This window comes from Ovis canadensis, chromosome 11, assembly GCF_042477335.2.
Source record: "Ovis canadensis isolate MfBH-ARS-UI-01 breed Bighorn chromosome 11, ARS-UI_OviCan_v2, whole genome shotgun sequence".
NCBI classification, from domain to species: Eukaryota; Metazoa; Chordata; class Mammalia; order Artiodactyla; family Bovidae; genus Ovis; species Ovis canadensis.
In genome coordinates, this window is record NC_091255.1 from 60,385,953 (window position 1) to 60,403,867 (window position 17,915).

The 17,915-nt window shown below is 45.7% G+C and overlaps 1 protein-coding gene across 4 annotated transcripts in view; it reads right to left on the reverse strand.

Annotated features, from left to right (window-relative positions):
- The window catches only part of RNF213 (ring finger protein 213), a 122,416-nt gene that overhangs the window by 78,976 nt on the left and 25,525 nt on the right, over positions 1 to 17,915 (reverse strand). For 3 of the 4 annotated variants that reach the window (XM_069541971.1, XM_069541970.1, XM_069541972.1), the window contains 8 exons: positions 13,904 to 14,389; positions 13,491 to 13,613; positions 12,719 to 12,888; positions 12,021 to 12,179; positions 11,491 to 11,693; positions 4,030 to 4,313; positions 2,859 to 3,115; positions 1,404 to 1,601 (listed from right to left, as the gene is read on the reverse strand). In XM_069541971.1, coding sequence (XP_069398072.1) covers positions 1,404 to 1,601; positions 2,859 to 3,115; positions 4,030 to 4,313; positions 11,491 to 11,693; positions 12,021 to 12,179; positions 12,719 to 12,888; positions 13,491 to 13,613; positions 13,904 to 14,389 — 1,880 coding nt within the window. The remainder of the gene's footprint in view (positions 1 to 1,403; positions 1,602 to 2,858; positions 3,116 to 4,029; positions 4,314 to 11,490; positions 11,694 to 12,020; positions 12,180 to 12,718; positions 12,889 to 13,490; positions 13,614 to 13,903; positions 14,390 to 17,915) is intronic. The other variant, XM_069541974.1, reaches the window with a different exon arrangement.

The following is a 17,915-nucleotide window of genomic DNA, read 5'->3' on the forward strand; positions in this document are numbered from 1 at the left end:
ACACAATATTTTAGACCAGTGTTAATGTTTGTCATTCTCCAGCTAAATTTTTTCTAGACAGTTGGTCTCCAAGATAAATGACCCTTGAAAGTCATTTGAAGTATATATAATTTTATAAATAATCTTAATTTGGCTTTAATTTCAAAAAATTTCAATAATAGTGAGGAAGCAATAATTTAATTTAGCTTGCTCACTGTTTCAATCTCTAAAATCCTATAGGCTAGATCCTATTGGATTGGGGAGAGCAGGTGAGACTTGGAATAGTTTCTTTGACAAAAGACAAAGTAAATGGGGGATGTTATCTGTGCTTTGCAATAACTGCCAATATTAATTTTTGACTGAATTTGTATTTTATATTTAGTTTGTGTACTTAAATTTGATTTACCATTTTCCTTTTACAGACTGTGATTTCTGTGTCATCTCTAAAAAGTCTTTGCTTACCTCAAAATGGTACTTCACTATGTACCTACAGAGTGCAAAGCCACTGATCTTTTTCAATTCCACTTTCAGGAATTTATCTTGAGGAAATAACTGGACACAGAAAATTAAAAAGAAGTGCATCAAAACATGCTTACAAAGCGAATGTGCAGAAACAATCCAAGTGTCCAGGAACAGAGAACTAGCAAAATAAAATTTGCAACACTAAGCAGTCATTACAATAGGTGTGTATTTACTGGCAAAAATAAAATCATTCATACAATTGATATAATACACTGTTAAGTGAAAAAAGAAAGTTGGAAAACAGAATAGAACAGGATAAATGATCTATTATAGAGGCAGGGAGTAGGGGACAATTGGACAAAACCAGACAAAAGGCACAGATTTCCAGACATAGATAAGTGCTAGTGACGTAATGTATAACATGATAAATATAATTAACAGTACAGTGGATTATACATAGAAGTTGTTAGGAGAGTAAATCCAAAGAGTTCTCATCAAAAAGGAAATATTTTTTTTCTGTTTCTTTAATTTTGCACCTATGGACGATAGATGTTCACTAAACTTATCACTGGTCATCATTTCATGATGTAAGTCAAATATTATGCTGTACTTCTTCAACAGTGCTGTACCTCAATTATATCTCAATAAAACTAAGAAAAATAAATAATCTATCTTTTGCGGTTTATTTTTAAACATATAAGCACCCACATATCCACATTTGGACACAACCCTGCAAATACACAGGCCAAAGTGTATGATTATCTCTGTGGTTGCAGGCCATTTTTGTAGTTTTCCATTTCTTGCATGTTTAAAACTTTTTAAAGAAGTAATTTTAAAGGAAGCAATATATTACTTCCATCACTAGAAGGAGAGGTAAGTAGACACTGGAAGTCCACTGGAGATCTTGGAAGCACAGTTATTATTCTAAAATTTACATACACAAGTGCAGGTCCAAAACTTACTGATCTGGTCTTGTTTCCCGAAACTCTGAGAAGGAGATGCCTTCAAGGGCTGCCCAGGTGTCCTCAGGCTGCATGACTGAGCCCTGGGCTGGCGGGGACAGGTCCATGCAGTGGTGCAGCACAGGCAGGGCACACACCCAAGAGTCAACCTTTTTGTCCATGCACATTTGGCACAGGTTTACCAAGGACGCTCGCCAGCTAGAAAGGGAACAGAAATGGACGTGAGTCCAGGATGGCCAATGTGAGGCCCACCTGGGGGTCTGACATCCATTAGGGAAGGGACAGCTCCTCACACAGAGCAGGAGAGCACTCTGGGTATCTGACCAGGGAGAAACCTCAGGGCTCACTGGGCACCCAACAAAAGTGTCAGGTACTGAACAGGCCCTCTTGCAGCCCCAGAGCAAACTCCCAAGGGCATCCTTCCATTCTCCATGACAGTGGGAGAAACAGAGGTTCAGAGAGGCTTGTGATCTGCAGAAGGTCCCTGGTGTAGAGCTGGGGCTTGAACACAAGTCATCTAGCAACAGTAAATCTAAATAGAAAGCAACTTCTTACATGTAAGTGGGGAGCCTGTGAATAACACATGCCATGTTCCTTACAAACACATGTACGTTTGCCAGCATTTCTCTTCTCTTTCAAAATTTTATTAAATTCTGAACAGGATTTAACTGGATGTTTAAAATTTGTAAAACCAGGAAGCAAGTGTCCGTTAAGACTGGCTACTCAGAGAAGGCTACCCAATATTATTCTTGAGTTCAATTCAAACAGCTGCAGAAAAAAGACCTGGGGATCATCAGAGGGTTCTGGGGAGGCGTCTCCACCCAGTGAAATATAAGTGCCTTCGGGACAGGCCGCAGCCTCCACACTCCCAGTGCTCCCAGCCCTGTGCAATGGGCACGGCAGTGGCTCCTAAACTGGGAACAACAGTAGCTGAGGCCACAGTGCTTCCACAAACATCTTTGAGTCCAGCTTCATTGTCTTATTATGACCCATCCCCCCAAACACAGGCCCACAGGGCTAAGACATGATACACCTTGCATGCTTGCATGCTCAGGCGCTTCATTTATGTCCAACTCTTTGCTACCGTATAAATTGCAAGAATACTGGAGTGGGCTTCCATGCCTTCCTCCAAGGGATCTTCCAGACCCAGGGATCAAACCCATGTCTCCTGCATTAGCAGGCAGATTCTTTACCACTGCACCACAGGGGAAGTCCATGATACACCTCAAACCCTCTCAAAAGCAAGTATTCAATAGAATATGTAATAAAATGAAAAACAGTACATAGACTAGAAAAAGGCTAGACTGATAAACACTGAAATGACAATAGTGAGTGGTAAAATTACAGGTCATTTTTTTCTTGTATGTTTTCATCCATTCTATGGCAAGCTCTTATTTTTATAATCAGATAAAAACCATTAGAGAGCTAGGAAATCATTACACACACACACACTACCTCTGAGATGGTTCAAAGATGTGTTTCAGGTCCCTGCAAAAGGCATCTGATGATCTGGCATCTGAGTGAAGGAGGTGACAGAGTGAGACCAGGTCTTTTTCCAGTAAGAGGAAGTCGAATTTTTCCACTAACAAAAGGACAATCATGCCCATTCTCAATTTACTCTTCACTGGGCAGCCTTCAGGCAGGGGGTCCCCACTGGTTTCCAGAAATGGTGCCATTTTCTTTGTCAAACACTCCCATAGGTGCTTCCTGACCTGGTCCCAGGGAAAAAGGAAAATGCATAACCATGGTGTTGAACCCACCAGAGGTGTCAGGACCTGCCCGTCACTGAGCTTCGTTTCCTGTGAGCTGGGTAGGGCCCTGAGGAATGAGGGGCAGGGAAATCTCTGGGGAGGAGTCATCCTCTACCTGCCTCCCCACTAAACCCTGAGCATCCCCTTGCCCCGGGACTTTGGGAGGTACCACCAGTGGTATATCCAGAGGCCTCAGCATGCTGGAGAGGATCTCAGGTTGGGGTCCTGAGCCTTGTAAGAGTTCACTAGTCATCTCAGATGTGGCTCTAGGTCTGTCTCAAAAATGCTTAAGCCATACCACACAGTAGCTGGAGATGCCATGGAGGAGGATGCTAGTCTTCTTGTCGTGGAGGGAAAGGGCAGGTGAGGAGGCAGGACCAGTAGGGGGCAGGTGAGGAGGCGGGACCAGGTAGTGGAGGGGAAGGGTGGGACCAGTAATGGAGGTGGGTCTAGAGGAGTTGAAACTGAAAGTGTTAGTCCCTCAGTCCTGTCCTACTCTCTGTGACCCCATGGACTGTAGCCTGCCAAGCTCCTCGGTCCATGGGATTTTCTTGGCAAGAAAACTGGAGTGGGTTGTCATTCCCTTCTCCAGGGGATCTTCCCAACCCCAGGATTGAACCCAGGTTTCCTGCAATGCAGGCAGATTCTTTACCCTCTGAGCCACCAGGGAAGCTCTGGTGAGGATGTGGGAGGAGTCAAAAAATGAGGAGGACAAAGAATTCCCTAGAGGTGGCACTAGGAGACAAGAGGCTGAAATAGCCTGCCCCCATCCATCCCCATCCACTGAGTCTTGGAGTCGTCTGGCCACTAGATGGTGAGGTGACGCTGAATGTCCAGGAGACAGAAAAGGGAGATGTTGCTGACACCCCTACTACCTGCTTCTCTTCATACTGTAGAGCAATCCATGGCTGTTCTTCTCCTTCATAGATCATGGGCACACGAATGACAGAATAGAACTGCTGGAACTGGATGAAAAAGTTCTTTAAATTGATGGCATTCCAGGTTTCAAGAATGCTGAAGATGCGATCCAGCATGACGGCAGCTGAGATCTCCTTCCCTTTCACCAACTGTCGCCTCGTACCGTCTGTTATACGATTCACCCATCTCTGAACTGTCCCAGGGGGCTTCATACAAATTATATCATCGTACTGATGCCAATCTAAGAGTAAAGAGAATATTATACTTAGGGGCATTGAAACCCACTAGACCTGAACACTCCTGGAAGGTTGATCTTGACCAGAAGAAACATGAAGGAATCAAGAAGGGAAAGAAGGAGCCAAAGAAGAGAAGAAAAAAAGGAAAATTACAGAATGTGGTAAACAGAACGCAGCCAGCACTCACTCCATCTGGGCACCCAGCCGCAGATGAGCAACGTGGGGCCTGACCTCAGAGGTAGCACAGATGTTTAGGACAAGTAACCAAGACACCCTGCAACTACCCTGAAAGTACTTGAAACATGCCTTTGTTGAACTAGATGGCTCAGCATACTTGATACGTGAGTTCCTTAGAAAATTACCACATGAAGGTCAAAAATTTCATACTGAAACTGCATCACTCACTAGGAACTGTGCACCATTTTGGTATATTACTTGGTGCAAGGGCTCATTTCCTCTGTCCTGGGAACAGTGGTAACCAGAGCAGACAAAACAGTACTCAACATGGGGCAAGGGTTGAACTCATGCTTGCTCTTATAACCATCTGAAATGATGTGAGTGCAGACCTAGAAAACCCAGGAAAATCAACTGTCAACTAATTAGAAGGCAAAGAGGTCAGTAAGACACCAGCGGCAACACAAGTGCATAAAAGTAGCCATGAAAATCAGAAAGTCAAGCCTCTGAACAAGCCTCCTGCTTCTTGTTGCCCAGCCTGTTGTCTTTGCTGGAAGGCCCTGCTCACACATCCCTGCCCCATCCCAGCCCTGCCCAACGATAACTAGGGATCACTATTTGGATCTGACCTCAAGCGTCAGCTCCTGCGGAAGCTTTCCCTGCTCTAAACATTCTTCCAGAGAAAAGGTGAGTGAAAGCTGCTGGCCTGGGATGGCTAGTGCCATGGAGGTGGGGGGAGTGCCAGTCAGGGTCCTGGGCATGGGACACCCTCGACCCCAGGACAGTGGGGCAGGGAGGGACATTAATGGTCTTGGTCTCAAAGAATCTACTGGAAGATTAGAGATAAAATATTTAAGTTCCAACCTCATAGAGAAAAGAGAAAAAATCCAAAAGCTAGAAAAAGTACAAAAAAGAACAAGGAAAACAAGGTAGATAGAAAGATAAGTTAATTTGTCAAAAGTGAGTCTTCCATTGATAGTCAAAGTTCATGCCAATGGGCTAAATTCCTCCATTAAAGATGATCAGACTGGGAATTCCCTGGTGGTCCAGTGGTTAGGACTCCACACTTCCACTGCAGAGAGCATAGCTTCAATCCTTAGTCTGGGAACGAAGATTCCCCCAAGTTGCACAGTAAAGTCCCCTGCCCCCAACCCACCCCCTCCCTCCCAACAAAAACCCAAACCAACTAAAGTTCAGCAAAACAGGGATGTGGCTGTAACAGCTGAATCTGAGAGAAAACTGAGGAGTTGGGACAAAAGCAAAGAGGCTGAGAGGGTGGGTGAGGAACAGACACAGCAGAGTCAGTTTCAGGCAAAACACAGCACAAGGCAAAAGACACTGGAACAGACAGACTGCCAGTGACCGCTGTTTCTGCGACCAGCACACACACCTCCCCTCTGGTCTCCCTGCATCACGGGGCGGAGCCCAGAGTCTCCATTCTGCCTGCCTTCAACAGTGGCTTCTACCAATGAGAGTGCTCACAGGAGGCTTAGAAGGAGGAAGAGGGGTGGGAAGACATCTCTCTGTTTATTGGGATTCAGTTCAGTTCAGTCACTCAGTCGTGTCCGACTCTTTGCGACCACATGAATCGCAGCACGCCAGGACTCCCTGTCCATCACCAACTCCCGGAGTTCACTCAGACTCATGTCCATCGAGTCAGTGATGCCATCCAGCCATCTCATCCTCTGTCATCCCCTTCTTCTCCTGCCCCCAATCCCTCCCAGCATCAGAGTCTTTTCCAATGAGTCAACTCCTTGCATGAGGTGGCCAAAGTACTGGAGTTTCAGCTTTAGCATCAGTCTTTCCAAAGAAATCCCAGGGCTGATCTCCTTCAGAATGGACTGGTTGGATCTCCTTGCAGTCCAAGGGACTCTCAAGAGTCTTTTCCAACACCACAGTTCAAAAGCATCAATTCTTCAGTGCTCAGCCTTCTTCATAGTCCAACTCTCACATCCATACATGACTACTGGAAAAACCATAACCTTGACTAGACGGACCTTAGTCAGAAAAGTAATGTCTCTGCTTTTGAATATGCTATCTAAGTTGATCATAACTTTTCTTCTAAGGAGTAAGCGTCTTTTAATTTCATGGCTGCAGTCACCATCTGCAGTGATTTTGGAGCCCCCCAAAATAAAGTCTGACACTGTTTCCACTGTTTCCCCATCTATTTCCCATGAAGTGATGGGACTGGATGCCATGATCTTCGTTTTCTGAATGTTGAGCTTTAAGCCAACTTTTTCACTCTCCTCTTTTACTTTCATCAAGAGGCTTTTTAGTTCCTCTTCACTTTCTGCCATAAGGGTGGTGTCATCTGCATATCTGAGGTTATTGATATACAATTGCACTCATTTCACATGCTAGTAAAGTAATGCTCAAAATCCTCCAAGCCAAGCTTCAGCAATATGTGAACCGTGAACTTCCTGATGTTCAAGCTGGTTTTAGAAAAGGCAGAGGAACCAGAGATCAAATTGCCAACATCCACTGGATCATGGAAAAAGCAAGAGAGTTCCAGAAAAACATCTATTTCTGCTTTATTGACTATGCCAAAGCCTTTGACTGTGTGGATCACAATAAAGTGTGGAAAATTCTGAAAGAGATGGGAATACCAGACCACCTGACCTGCCTCTTGAGAAATCTGTATGCAGGCCAGGAAGCAACAGTTAGAACTGGACATGGAACAACAGACTGGTTCCAAATAGGAAAAGAAGTACATCAAGGCTGTATACTATCACCCTGCTTATTTAACTTCTATGCAAAGTACATCACGAGAAACGCTGGACTGGAAGAAACACGAGCTGGAATCAACATTGCCAGGAGAAATATCAATAACCTCAGATATGCAGATGATACCATCCTTATGGCAGAAAGTGAAGAGGAACTAAAAAGCCTCTTGATGAAAGTAAAAGAGGAGAGTGAAAAAGTTGGCTTAAAGCTCAACATTCAGAAAACGAAGATCATGGCATCCGGTCCCATCACTCCATGGGAAATAGATGGGGAAACAGTGGAAACAGTGTCAGACTTTATTTTGGGGGGCTCCAAAATCACTGCAGATGGTGATTGCAGCCATGAAATTAAAAGATGCTTACTCCTTGGAAGAAAAGTTATGACCAACCTAGACAGTATATTCAAAAGCAGAGACATTACTTTGCCAACTAAGGTCTGTCTAGTCAAGGCTATGGTTTTTCCTGTGGTTATGTATGGATGTGAGAGTTCGACTGTGAAGAAGGCTGAGTGCCGAAGAATTGATGCTTTTGAACTGTGGTGTTGGAGATGACTCTGGAGTCCCTTGGACTGCAAGGAGATCCAACCAGTCCATTCTGAAGATCAGCCCTGGGATTTCTTTGGAAAGAATGATGCTGAAGCTGAAACTCCAGTACTTTGGCCACCTCATGCAAGGAGTTGACTCATTGGAAAAGACTCTGATGCTGGGAGGAATTGGGGGCAGGAGGAGAAGGGCACGACAGAGGATGAGATGGCTGGATGGCATCACTGACTTGATGGACGTGAGTCTGAGTGAACTCCGGGAGTTGGTGATGGACAGGGAGGCCTGGCGTGCTGCGATTCATGGGGTCGCAAAGAGTCGGACATGACTGAGCGACTGAACTGAACTGAGGCCATGGGAGAGATTGATATCTGAAGCCTATTTGCAAGGAGAATGTTTATGGCAAAGGAGTTTACTGAATTTAGGGCTTGGAAATAATTAGAACAGTTAGAGGTTAAAGATTTAAGGAATGTTGTGAAGTTAGCATATTTTACTATAGCTTACAGAAGTTAGGAATTTTTAGAGACACTATAGCTAGAAGCCTTTTTAAGAGATAGTGAGCTTAGGATGTTAGGGGCAAACAGGACTTAGGAAGATTAGTAAACTGAGGAATTTAGCATAAGTTACAATGTAATCACAAGTTAACTATAGGACACATTAGAGGAGGTAGATAACAGATGATAAGGTTAATTCGGAGAGAATCACTGGAGCAGGAACTCTGTTGGAGGAGCAACAGTGATTTATGGAGATAATAAATCTGGGAGGGGGGGAACTGAAAATGTCAAACCTCTGGCCTAATGTTTTTGTAAAAATATAGAAGAGAATCTTAAACTTGGAATAAACAGGCAGTCCATGGAAAATTGAGAGGCTGTGTCATTTCTCTCGCCAAGACCGTTCACCTCTTCAGGCTGAATCCCTGACAGCTGGAGTTGGACTCCGGCACTTTCCTCAATCAACAAAATTCCAGTGCCTTCCAGACACTCCGCACAAATCATGGATGATGTTAGGGGCTGGGGCACTCCCCCACCTGGGTCCAAGAAGTGACCTCCAGACCCTCAGAAGCCAATGAAGGCCCTCCTTGGCCTTCCAATTAGCCCTTCCATTGGTTATTATGACTCACCTCCTTCCTGCTTAAAGTGCCCAATTTAACCCAAGCAACCCAGGTACCATCTTCCAGGGAGCTCTAAGGTCAGTCTACCAGCAGAACATCTAAATAGGACAGCCCACACAAAGAAGTAACCAAAGTGCCCATGGACTTTTGCAACAAGGAAGGAAAAGTTCTAACACTGATTTCTTTTCAAAAGCTGGAAAAATGTAATTACTAAAAAACTCAGACTTCCCTGGTGGTCCAGTGGTAAAGAATCCATGTACCTATACAGAGGACACATGTTCAGTCACTGTTATCGGAAGATTCCACGTGCCACGGAGCAACCAAGCCCATGCACCTCAACTACTGAAGCCCACAAACCCTAGTGCCCATCTTCTGCAACAAGAGAAGTCCCTGCAGTGAGAAGCCCAAGCACAGCAACTAGAAAGTAGCCCCCACTTGCCACAACTAGACAAAGTCTATGCAGCACTGAAGACCCAGAGTGGAAAAAAAAAAAGAAAAGAAAAACTCTATTTAGTACAATATCATGATTAAGAAAGCATCTAAAAAATAAAGTTGTTTGGCAATTCTGAGTTAACTCTCCAACTTAAAAATCTGTTTAATGAACAGTCCATACAACTCAATCAAAAAACAAACAACACAATCAAAAAATGGGCAGAAGACTTAATAGACACTTATTCCAATAAGACATACAGAGGGTCAATAGGCATATGAAAAGATGCTCAACATCACTAATTATTAGAGGAATGCAAATCAAAACTACAATGAAGTATCACCTCACACTGGTCAGAGTGGTCATTATCAAAAAGTCAACAGATAAATGCTAGAGAGGGTGTAAAGAAAAGGGAATCCTCCTGCACTGTTGATGGGAATGGAAACTGGTGCAGCCACTATGGAATACAGTATGGAGGCTCCTCAAAAAACTAAAAATAGAGCTACCCTATAATCCAGCAAGCCTACTTCTAGGCATATATCCACAAAACATGAAAACTCTATTTTAAAAAGATACATGCACCCTAATGTTATTTACAATAGCCCAGCATGAAAGCAACCTAGGTGTCCATCAACAGATGAATGGATAGAGAAGACATGATATACACACATACACACATATACACACTGGAATATTACTCAGTCATTAAAAAAGAATGAAATATTGCCATATGCAGCAACTGGATGGACCTAGACATTATCATATTAAGTCACACAGAGAAAGACAAATATTATATGATATCACTTATATGTGGAATCAAAAAATAATACAAATTAATTTATTTACAAAACAGAAACAGATTCACACACAAAGTAAACCAACATGATTACCAATTGGGAAAGTAGGTGGGGGGAGGATAAATTAGGAGTGTAGGGTTAAGAGGTACATACCTATATATAAAACAGGTAAGCAACAAGGATTTAATGTAATAGCACAGGGAAATATATTCAATATCTTGTAATAAGCTAATAAAGGAAAAAATCTGAAAAAAATAAATAACTGAATAATTTTGCTGTACACCTGAAGCTAACACAACAACTAACTATACTTCAATAAAAGAAAGAAAGAAGAAAAGAAAATCTTTTTAATGGACTTTAAAATGCCTGGCTCTGTATTAAAAAGTGCATCTCTATCTGGTTTGACAGCTTAAGTATCAGGAACCAGCCAGATAAAATCTGAAGTGACTAAGGCAGTGCTTCTTAAATAAAAGCAAACGAGACCTGCCATCCCAAATCACTACCATGTCTTCTGCAAAGACTAGTTTAGCACCAGCTCTTGTCTGATGAGGGGTCATCTCAAGCATGGAAACAGCCAATTTGGATCATCCAGCAAGTGCAGGGCAAAGTCAAAAAGGATCATGGGACTCTGCAATCAGCCCATATAGAAGAGAGCCTTGTAAAGGCAGGCAATCGAGTCAACACTTGGGCACATTTAAGAAGAGAACATGACTAGTTTCTTCTGTCTTTGGGCCAATTCAAAATAATCAAGCATCTGCCCCATTGACCTCTACTGCCATCAGACACCCAACAGAGATCCCTGCCACGGGCAGCTTCAATGGCAAAGACCCCTCCAGATGATTGCATCAAGTCACTCCCAGCTTTCAATTCTGCCTAGCTGAGGCCCCAGACATCAGAGAGCAGAAACCAGCCAGCCCTGCTGTGCTCCATCCAAACTCCTAACCTACAGAAGTAATGAATACAAAAAAACTGTAATGAACCCCAAAAAACAAACAAAATAAAACACCTGATCTTGGTGACAGACTGGTCCATCTCTCAAAAGCTGACAGATGAATCTTTTTAAACAAGAACTTTAAGATTAAGTAGGCTTTATCTAATAGTAGCTCAGATGGTAAAGAATCACAAAGAATCACGGCTACCTCTCCATGTCCCAACCCCCTCACTTCTCAGCGGATCCACCCTCTCTCCTTTCCCTTAGAAAACGTCCACTACCTTGTTTACTCTTGTGAGTGCTTAAGTTAAACTGATCAGAAGCATGCTGCCAAGCTCAGGCTCAGAAAACATAAAGCCGGGAGGTACGACAGGGCCAATGCCAAGCAAAGAAGACCCACAGAGGACAAAGAAAGCCTTTGTTCCAGAGAGGAACGTCCAGCCTCAGAGGCTGATCGATCAAGAGTCTTCGGCTTACCTCCAGAGTGCAGAAGGGAAGATTTCACTCGCAGACAGCGGTTCACGTGCTCGCCTTTCTTTGCCTGTTCTTTGTAGATGAACTCATACTCCACAGAGTTCTTGCCTCGGCAGATAACATACTTGTAAGGAATGGGTTTATCCACGTGCTGCTTGGAAATGGTGGTGCTGCCTTCAATTAGGGACCCGTTCTCATGTAAGTCTCTGTGAATAAACAGGACAGCAGCTGGTTATATGAAAATCCTCCCAGAAATGTTCATTCTCAAACACAACATGGAGTGCAGACCTAATGCTATAAATCTATGCTGAAAGAAGGGATGCTTCTAGAACAAGGCTTACTTCCACATGGAGACAGAAAGAAGACCAAGATGAAGTATGACAAAGAACTGCATTATAGGGAAGAGTTTTTTGAAATATTCATCTTTCGAAAGTTCTAAGAATTAATCAACTTGATCAGAATTATGATTTAAATATATTTCAAAGACTGGACGTTCTGTACATTTCCTTATGGGCCAACTGGGATATACTTACTTGCTGTAGTGCATTTCACAAACATTATGATTCCATGCAGGCTTCCCGAGTTCTTTTCCGCCCCTAACATATACTTTGTGTTGATCGGGGTTGAATCCAAAATCTTTAGAAATGATTGCATGGAAGTACACCATGATTCCTTCCGGGGAGCTCAGCACGCTGGGGGAAAGTCACATAGGAAAACACTGATTAGATCTGGCCTCTCTACTCCCTGCCCACACACACATGCAGGCTCATATGTGCACACATGATCTTGTTTCTGGGCGTGCACTAACACACACCCTAGCAAAGTGCAAGAGAGGCCACACTTCAGACAGACTGCCCACCATGTGGGTCCGCTTGGCTCTCCCTCTATGGTGGAGGAGGACAGTGGGCACAGGGTGGGGTGATCTCTGCACAGCTCCAAAGAGCTGGGGGTGGTGGCAGGGGGTGACTGAGTCTGGGGCATGACTGCCTCTCTCCTGACTTCGGTAAGGTCCATGCTGCTCCAGGTCCCCAGAGACCATGTGATGGTGCATTTCAACCAATCAAGGAATTGGAGCAGATGCCCCTCCCCTGCCTACCTCCTTAGCATTGCTCTTTGCCCTGCGAGTCAACAAAAAGGCAGCCTGGGAATCTCCTCTGGGGTGGCGTGCCCTTTCCAGCCCCAATGCTGGGTGGGGGCCAGGCCTGCGCCTCCCTGAGCCAGTTGCACCCACCTCTCCTTAGCTCGCTGTGTGCTCTGGTTCCTTTGCTCCTTCTCATTTTTCACAGGGGCTGCATTATTTCCGTTATTCCCCTCTGGCTTCTTCAGGTTCTTTGGCTTGGCTTTCTCATTATCACCTGTTTTCCCTCCAGGAACAGCCGTCTGGTCCTTGGTTGCAATTTCCTGGAACAGGCACCCAAACCCCAACCTTTATACCAGGCTCCATGCTTGCCCCCAACATAGGACACTTGCCACAGTTGCCAGACTGGTCATATCCCTTTCCTGCTCAGAACCTTCAAACGGCTTCTGGTCTACCCACCACAGGCTCCAAGGACTCCTGTCCCAACATCGTTAACCCCAGCCCTAACCCTGGCCTCTCTTCCCTTCACCTGCTCTTGGGAGAAGCAGCTTTCCTGCTGACCCCTAAACAAGCCCACCACACTATCCCTTGGGGCCTTTGCATGTCCCCAGATAGGCACGTGGCTTGCCTGTCACTCTGAGTTCTCCTTGGAGAGGCCCTGACTGGTACCCACCTCAGTCCCTTGCCCTACTTCTCTCCAGGGCACTTCGCACAGTCTGGCTTTTCACGTCTTTCTCCCCACTAGAATGTGAGCTCCCAAAGGCAGGAACTGGTCTCATTCATTGCTATACCCCCAGCACCTAACACATATTTACCAAATGATTAAGCTGTGGAAGGAACGGGACTAAAAGGAGCAGCCCACGGGATGGACAGCAAGGATGAGGGCGTCCTGGAAAGGCGACCAGGCAGGCATGAGATGCTTTACCTGGCGGTGGTCTCGGGAAGCAGGGACACTTGTGGGCGGCTCTTTTGTTTCCTCAGTCCTATCTTTAACATCTTTCTCAGCTCCTTCCACTGAACCAGCTGGCTCAGCTGCAGCATCACTTTCCTGGAAGAAATAAAGCCCCAAAACATTAGGGCCAAAATAACAAAATGCCCAGGGAAACTTGGACTCAATGGCATAAGGGTCAGCCTCTGCCACCAGCCCAGGAACAGGGGTCAGCAGCTCAGGGTAGAGGCATAGCCCCTCCCACAGCCCCCCTCCCAGGAAGCAAGTCCCAGTGGACTCCCTTCCCAGACAGTGAAGTGTTGTCAGAACCGCACTGCACAGCAAGGTGTTGAGACATGGCAGGCCTACACTGGTCATCACTCCCCTAACTCACCCCAGACCTAACTCACCCCAGAAGCAGGAGCCCTGGCCAGCTGCCCAGTGGTCTGCAGCTCTTTCCTGGGCTTGGAGGTGTCCGCCTTAGGCTCAGGCAACAGGAGCTCCTGGGCAGTATCCTTCTCCTTAGGAGAGCCTTCACTGGCAGAAGTGGGGAGATCCTCGCCCGGGAGGGCTCCTCCCAGAGTCTGGTCCTGAGGTGCCGGGCTGCTCAGAGACTCAGTGCCCATGGCTGCTTCTGCCTCTCCTGCAGCCTCGCCTTGCAGAGGGTGCCCCATAGCCTCCAGTGGTATTTTGCCCACACTTGGAGGCTCGCCTGGCTGGTGAGTGGGACTATCCTGCTGAGTTGGGCTTTGGCATGGAGCTGTGTCCTGGAGCCCAGAGTCTGCAAGCGAACTCAGACTACAGGGCTCCAATGAGGATGAGGACAAGGAATCCAACTCTGCAGATGTGGAAGCATCCTTCCAATTCCTTTTCTTCCTTTTACTCCTTCTACGCCGCTAAACAGAAAAAGAGACACTCATTATGTTTCTCAGGTTTTCTATACTCTCACCAAAGGTTTCCTCCAATTTCCTTTCCATTTCTGAAGCATGCCAATCATAGCTCATCCCAACCACCTTACAACTACTAAATCTGCCATTCCTATCTCTTGGAAAGAATGAAACTGGGCACAAAGTGAATGGGGGTGGTAAACAGAGTTGAGGGACAAGTGGGGAGCAGTGATGGTCACACACTTTGCTTTGCCCAATCCAAGCTGAGACCCTCATGTGGAATCCCTTCCAACAAGGAGGGCCCTGTAAAGACGGCTTGCCAATGTTAGAAAGTATGCACAGGCCCGACATGTCACACTCTTATATGGTGTGTATTACAGACAAAACAGACATGCAAAAATGAGCAGAAGCCTAAAGCTGTTCCTTCCTGCACTTGCACTGGCACATTATGCTTCTGCCTGCAGATCCTCACTCAAAGGCAAGAATCCTCAGCTTCGGAATCAGAGACAAGCTTGTAGAAGCAGTTGTGACAGGCCCTTGCGAGGACCCCGAAGGGCTGAACACCCTGCATGCATGGCAATCTTGGTCTGCAGCACAGTATTGATTAGTTCATTAAGTGCCAGTAACCTATGACCCTCCCTGCCACTGAAGCCCAGTGTGGGACTAGGGCTTGGCATCTTGCCCCTTGCCTGGGCTCAGTCCTCAGGAGAGGGAGATGGAAGACCTTGGGGTTTATCTGCACATGGGGTGGGACATCTTGTTCTGGGTCAGCTTCCAGATTTTTTCCAAGAAACCTGACCAAACTTCCAGCCCATCTGCTTGAAACAAGCAGCACAAAGCACAGGTTGCCCTGAAGGCAATTTCCCAGTCTGACATCGACACCAGCTAACACTATGGAGGAAAGAAGGAAGGTCATTCAAGGCGGCCACATCCCTAACTTCCAGGGCATATGGATCTCTGAAGGTCTTGCCAACATACTGGTGGTGACTCAGCACATCTGGGGGACCTCAGGTTCTGCATTTCCATGACAGTCCAGGCTTGCTCTGTAAGCACTACCAGCAAGCAGCTCCCCACTCCAGGCACCAGCATCTCCATTAGCTTTCCTGGTGGTCCTGAAGGGCAGCCTCACTGGGAACCACAGATCAGACCAGCAGGAAGCTGTATGCAGACCCCACAGCCCCAGGCCCTTTGCGGATTCTCCTCCTTTTTGAAGGCATGGCTGGCTTAAATTAAGTCGCCTATGCTGATTTACCAAAAGGAACCTGGAACTCTGTCCTAAGCACAAGGAACAAGAAAGTAAGATGAGTTCTTCCCCCATAAAACTGATGGTTTACTGGGAGAGAAAGACAAAAACAGATGGTTTTAGCTTGTTAGTAGGACTTGGAGGCTTCCAGCGAAGAGGTGCAAGTTGAGTCTGAAAGTCACTGACAGCCAAGAAGGCAGTTTCATCAATTGGCAAAGATTACTGGGACCTGTGCATCTGAATGTGGCCAAAGCCACAGGCTACCTTCTAGGTTGACCGGCCCACCCAGAATCAAAGCTTATGCTTGGCCAGAAGACCCCACATGACTGGCCTTCACAGTCTGTCAACCTCATCCTACCCTAGTTCTGCCCTGGCCTCCAGCATCAATCCTGTTTTTTACTTTCTGTACTTTAGGATGTTTTGGCATTTGGGGGGACCTTGCTCATCCTGGAGAGACTGACCCTCCCAGGGTTACTAATACCCAGAGAGAGGGGGTGACTCCCCACAAGCACATTTTTCATCTGCCAATCAACCAACATGGAGCTCCTGCCTCCACCCACGGCCCACCTCCTTTATCAAACTCTCCCTCCAAGCCAACATTTCCAGCTCCAAATCACCACAGGGCCAAGTACAGGACATCTAGACCACCCTACAGCCCAGAGTCCACCAAGAGCATTCACACTCAATTCTGAACCTCCTCAAACATGCCTGCCCTGCCCCACAAGGCAGGCTCGGGGCCACTTTCTCCCCTTGCTCCTTCTAGCGCCCCTGCAGCCCTTCAGGCATGGCCCCTCCTCTTGGGAGCTGTGAGGAACGCTGACCTCCTGTGTCATCGCTAGTCCCACAGTCAGGGCGCCGCGGGCTTCTGGTTCGCTCTTTCGCCAGACACCTCCTTCACCTTTCACTCTGTCCTCGGCCCCACATCCCTCGACAGACCACCTGGACACTCCCAGTAGAAAGAAACCCTATGCAGCCCTGCACTTGCTTTATTTTGTTCCTCAGAAACCGTCAACTAAACGCCTTTTATTTTCTCTTCCCTCCAGGGAGGAAGTCTCTGTGTTCTTCACTGCTGCATCCACAGTGTCTGGAAGCATCCCTGAGCCCCGGTAGGTGCCTAAATGCTTATATCTCATTATATAAATTCCTCAGAAAGTCCCATGTCTCCCTGCAGCACCAGCATGTTCCCTCTGCCCCGGGACACACCCACCTGTCAGGTCTGTGATCAGACCCAAAAACAAAGGGTTTTCTATCAAACTATTAGTGAAATGAAAATCCAAACTACAATGAGATATCGCCTCACACCAGCCAGAATGGCTGTCATAAAAAAAAAAAATCCACAAACAATAAACTCTGAAGATGGGTGGAGAAAGGGAACCCTCCTACACTGTCGGCAGGAATATAAATTGGTACAGCCACTATGGAGAACAGCATGGAGGTTCCTTACACTAAAAATAGAGCTACCATATGATCCTGCAATCCCACTCCTGGGCATAAATCTGGAGAAAAACATGATCTGAATGGAAAAATGCACCCCAGTGTTGATTGTGGTACTGTTTACAATAGAGAAGACATGGAAGCAATCTAATGTCTGTTAACAGAGGAATGGATAAAAAAAGCTGTGTTACATACATACAATGGAATATTACTCAGCCGTTAAAAAGAATGCAATAATGCCATTTGCAGCAACATGGATGGATCTAGAGGGCGTCGTACTGAATGAAGTAAGTTAGACAGAGAAGGAGAAATATCGTGTGGCATCCCTTATATATTGAATCTAAAAAGAAATGATACAAAGGAACTTACTTACAAAATAGGAAGAGACTTAGAAAACGAACTTATGATTGCCAGGGTGAAGGGAGAGTAGCTTGGCATGGTCATGTGCGCACTGCTATGTTTAAAATGGACAGCCAATAAGGACCTATTGTATAGCACATGGAACTCTGCTCAATGTTATGTGGCAGCCTGGGTGGGAGAGGAGTTTGGGGGAGAATGGACACATGTATATGGATGGCTGAGTCCCTTCACTATTCACCTGAGATTATCACAACACTGTTAACTGGCTTTACCACAATATAAAATAAAAAGTTCAAAAGGAAAAAAAAAGAGTTTTGACATCTGATTTGCAATTTGCCTTTCTGCTCTTTATCTCACTTCCTCCTTTTTTTTTTTTTATCCCTATTTGATTGTGCTTTTTATAAGGTGCTTCAAAACCCTTAGAATAAGATTCAGATTTCACACAGGCAACTTAGTTCTCTCAATACACATCAATGGGGCCACATGAGTGTCTGGCCC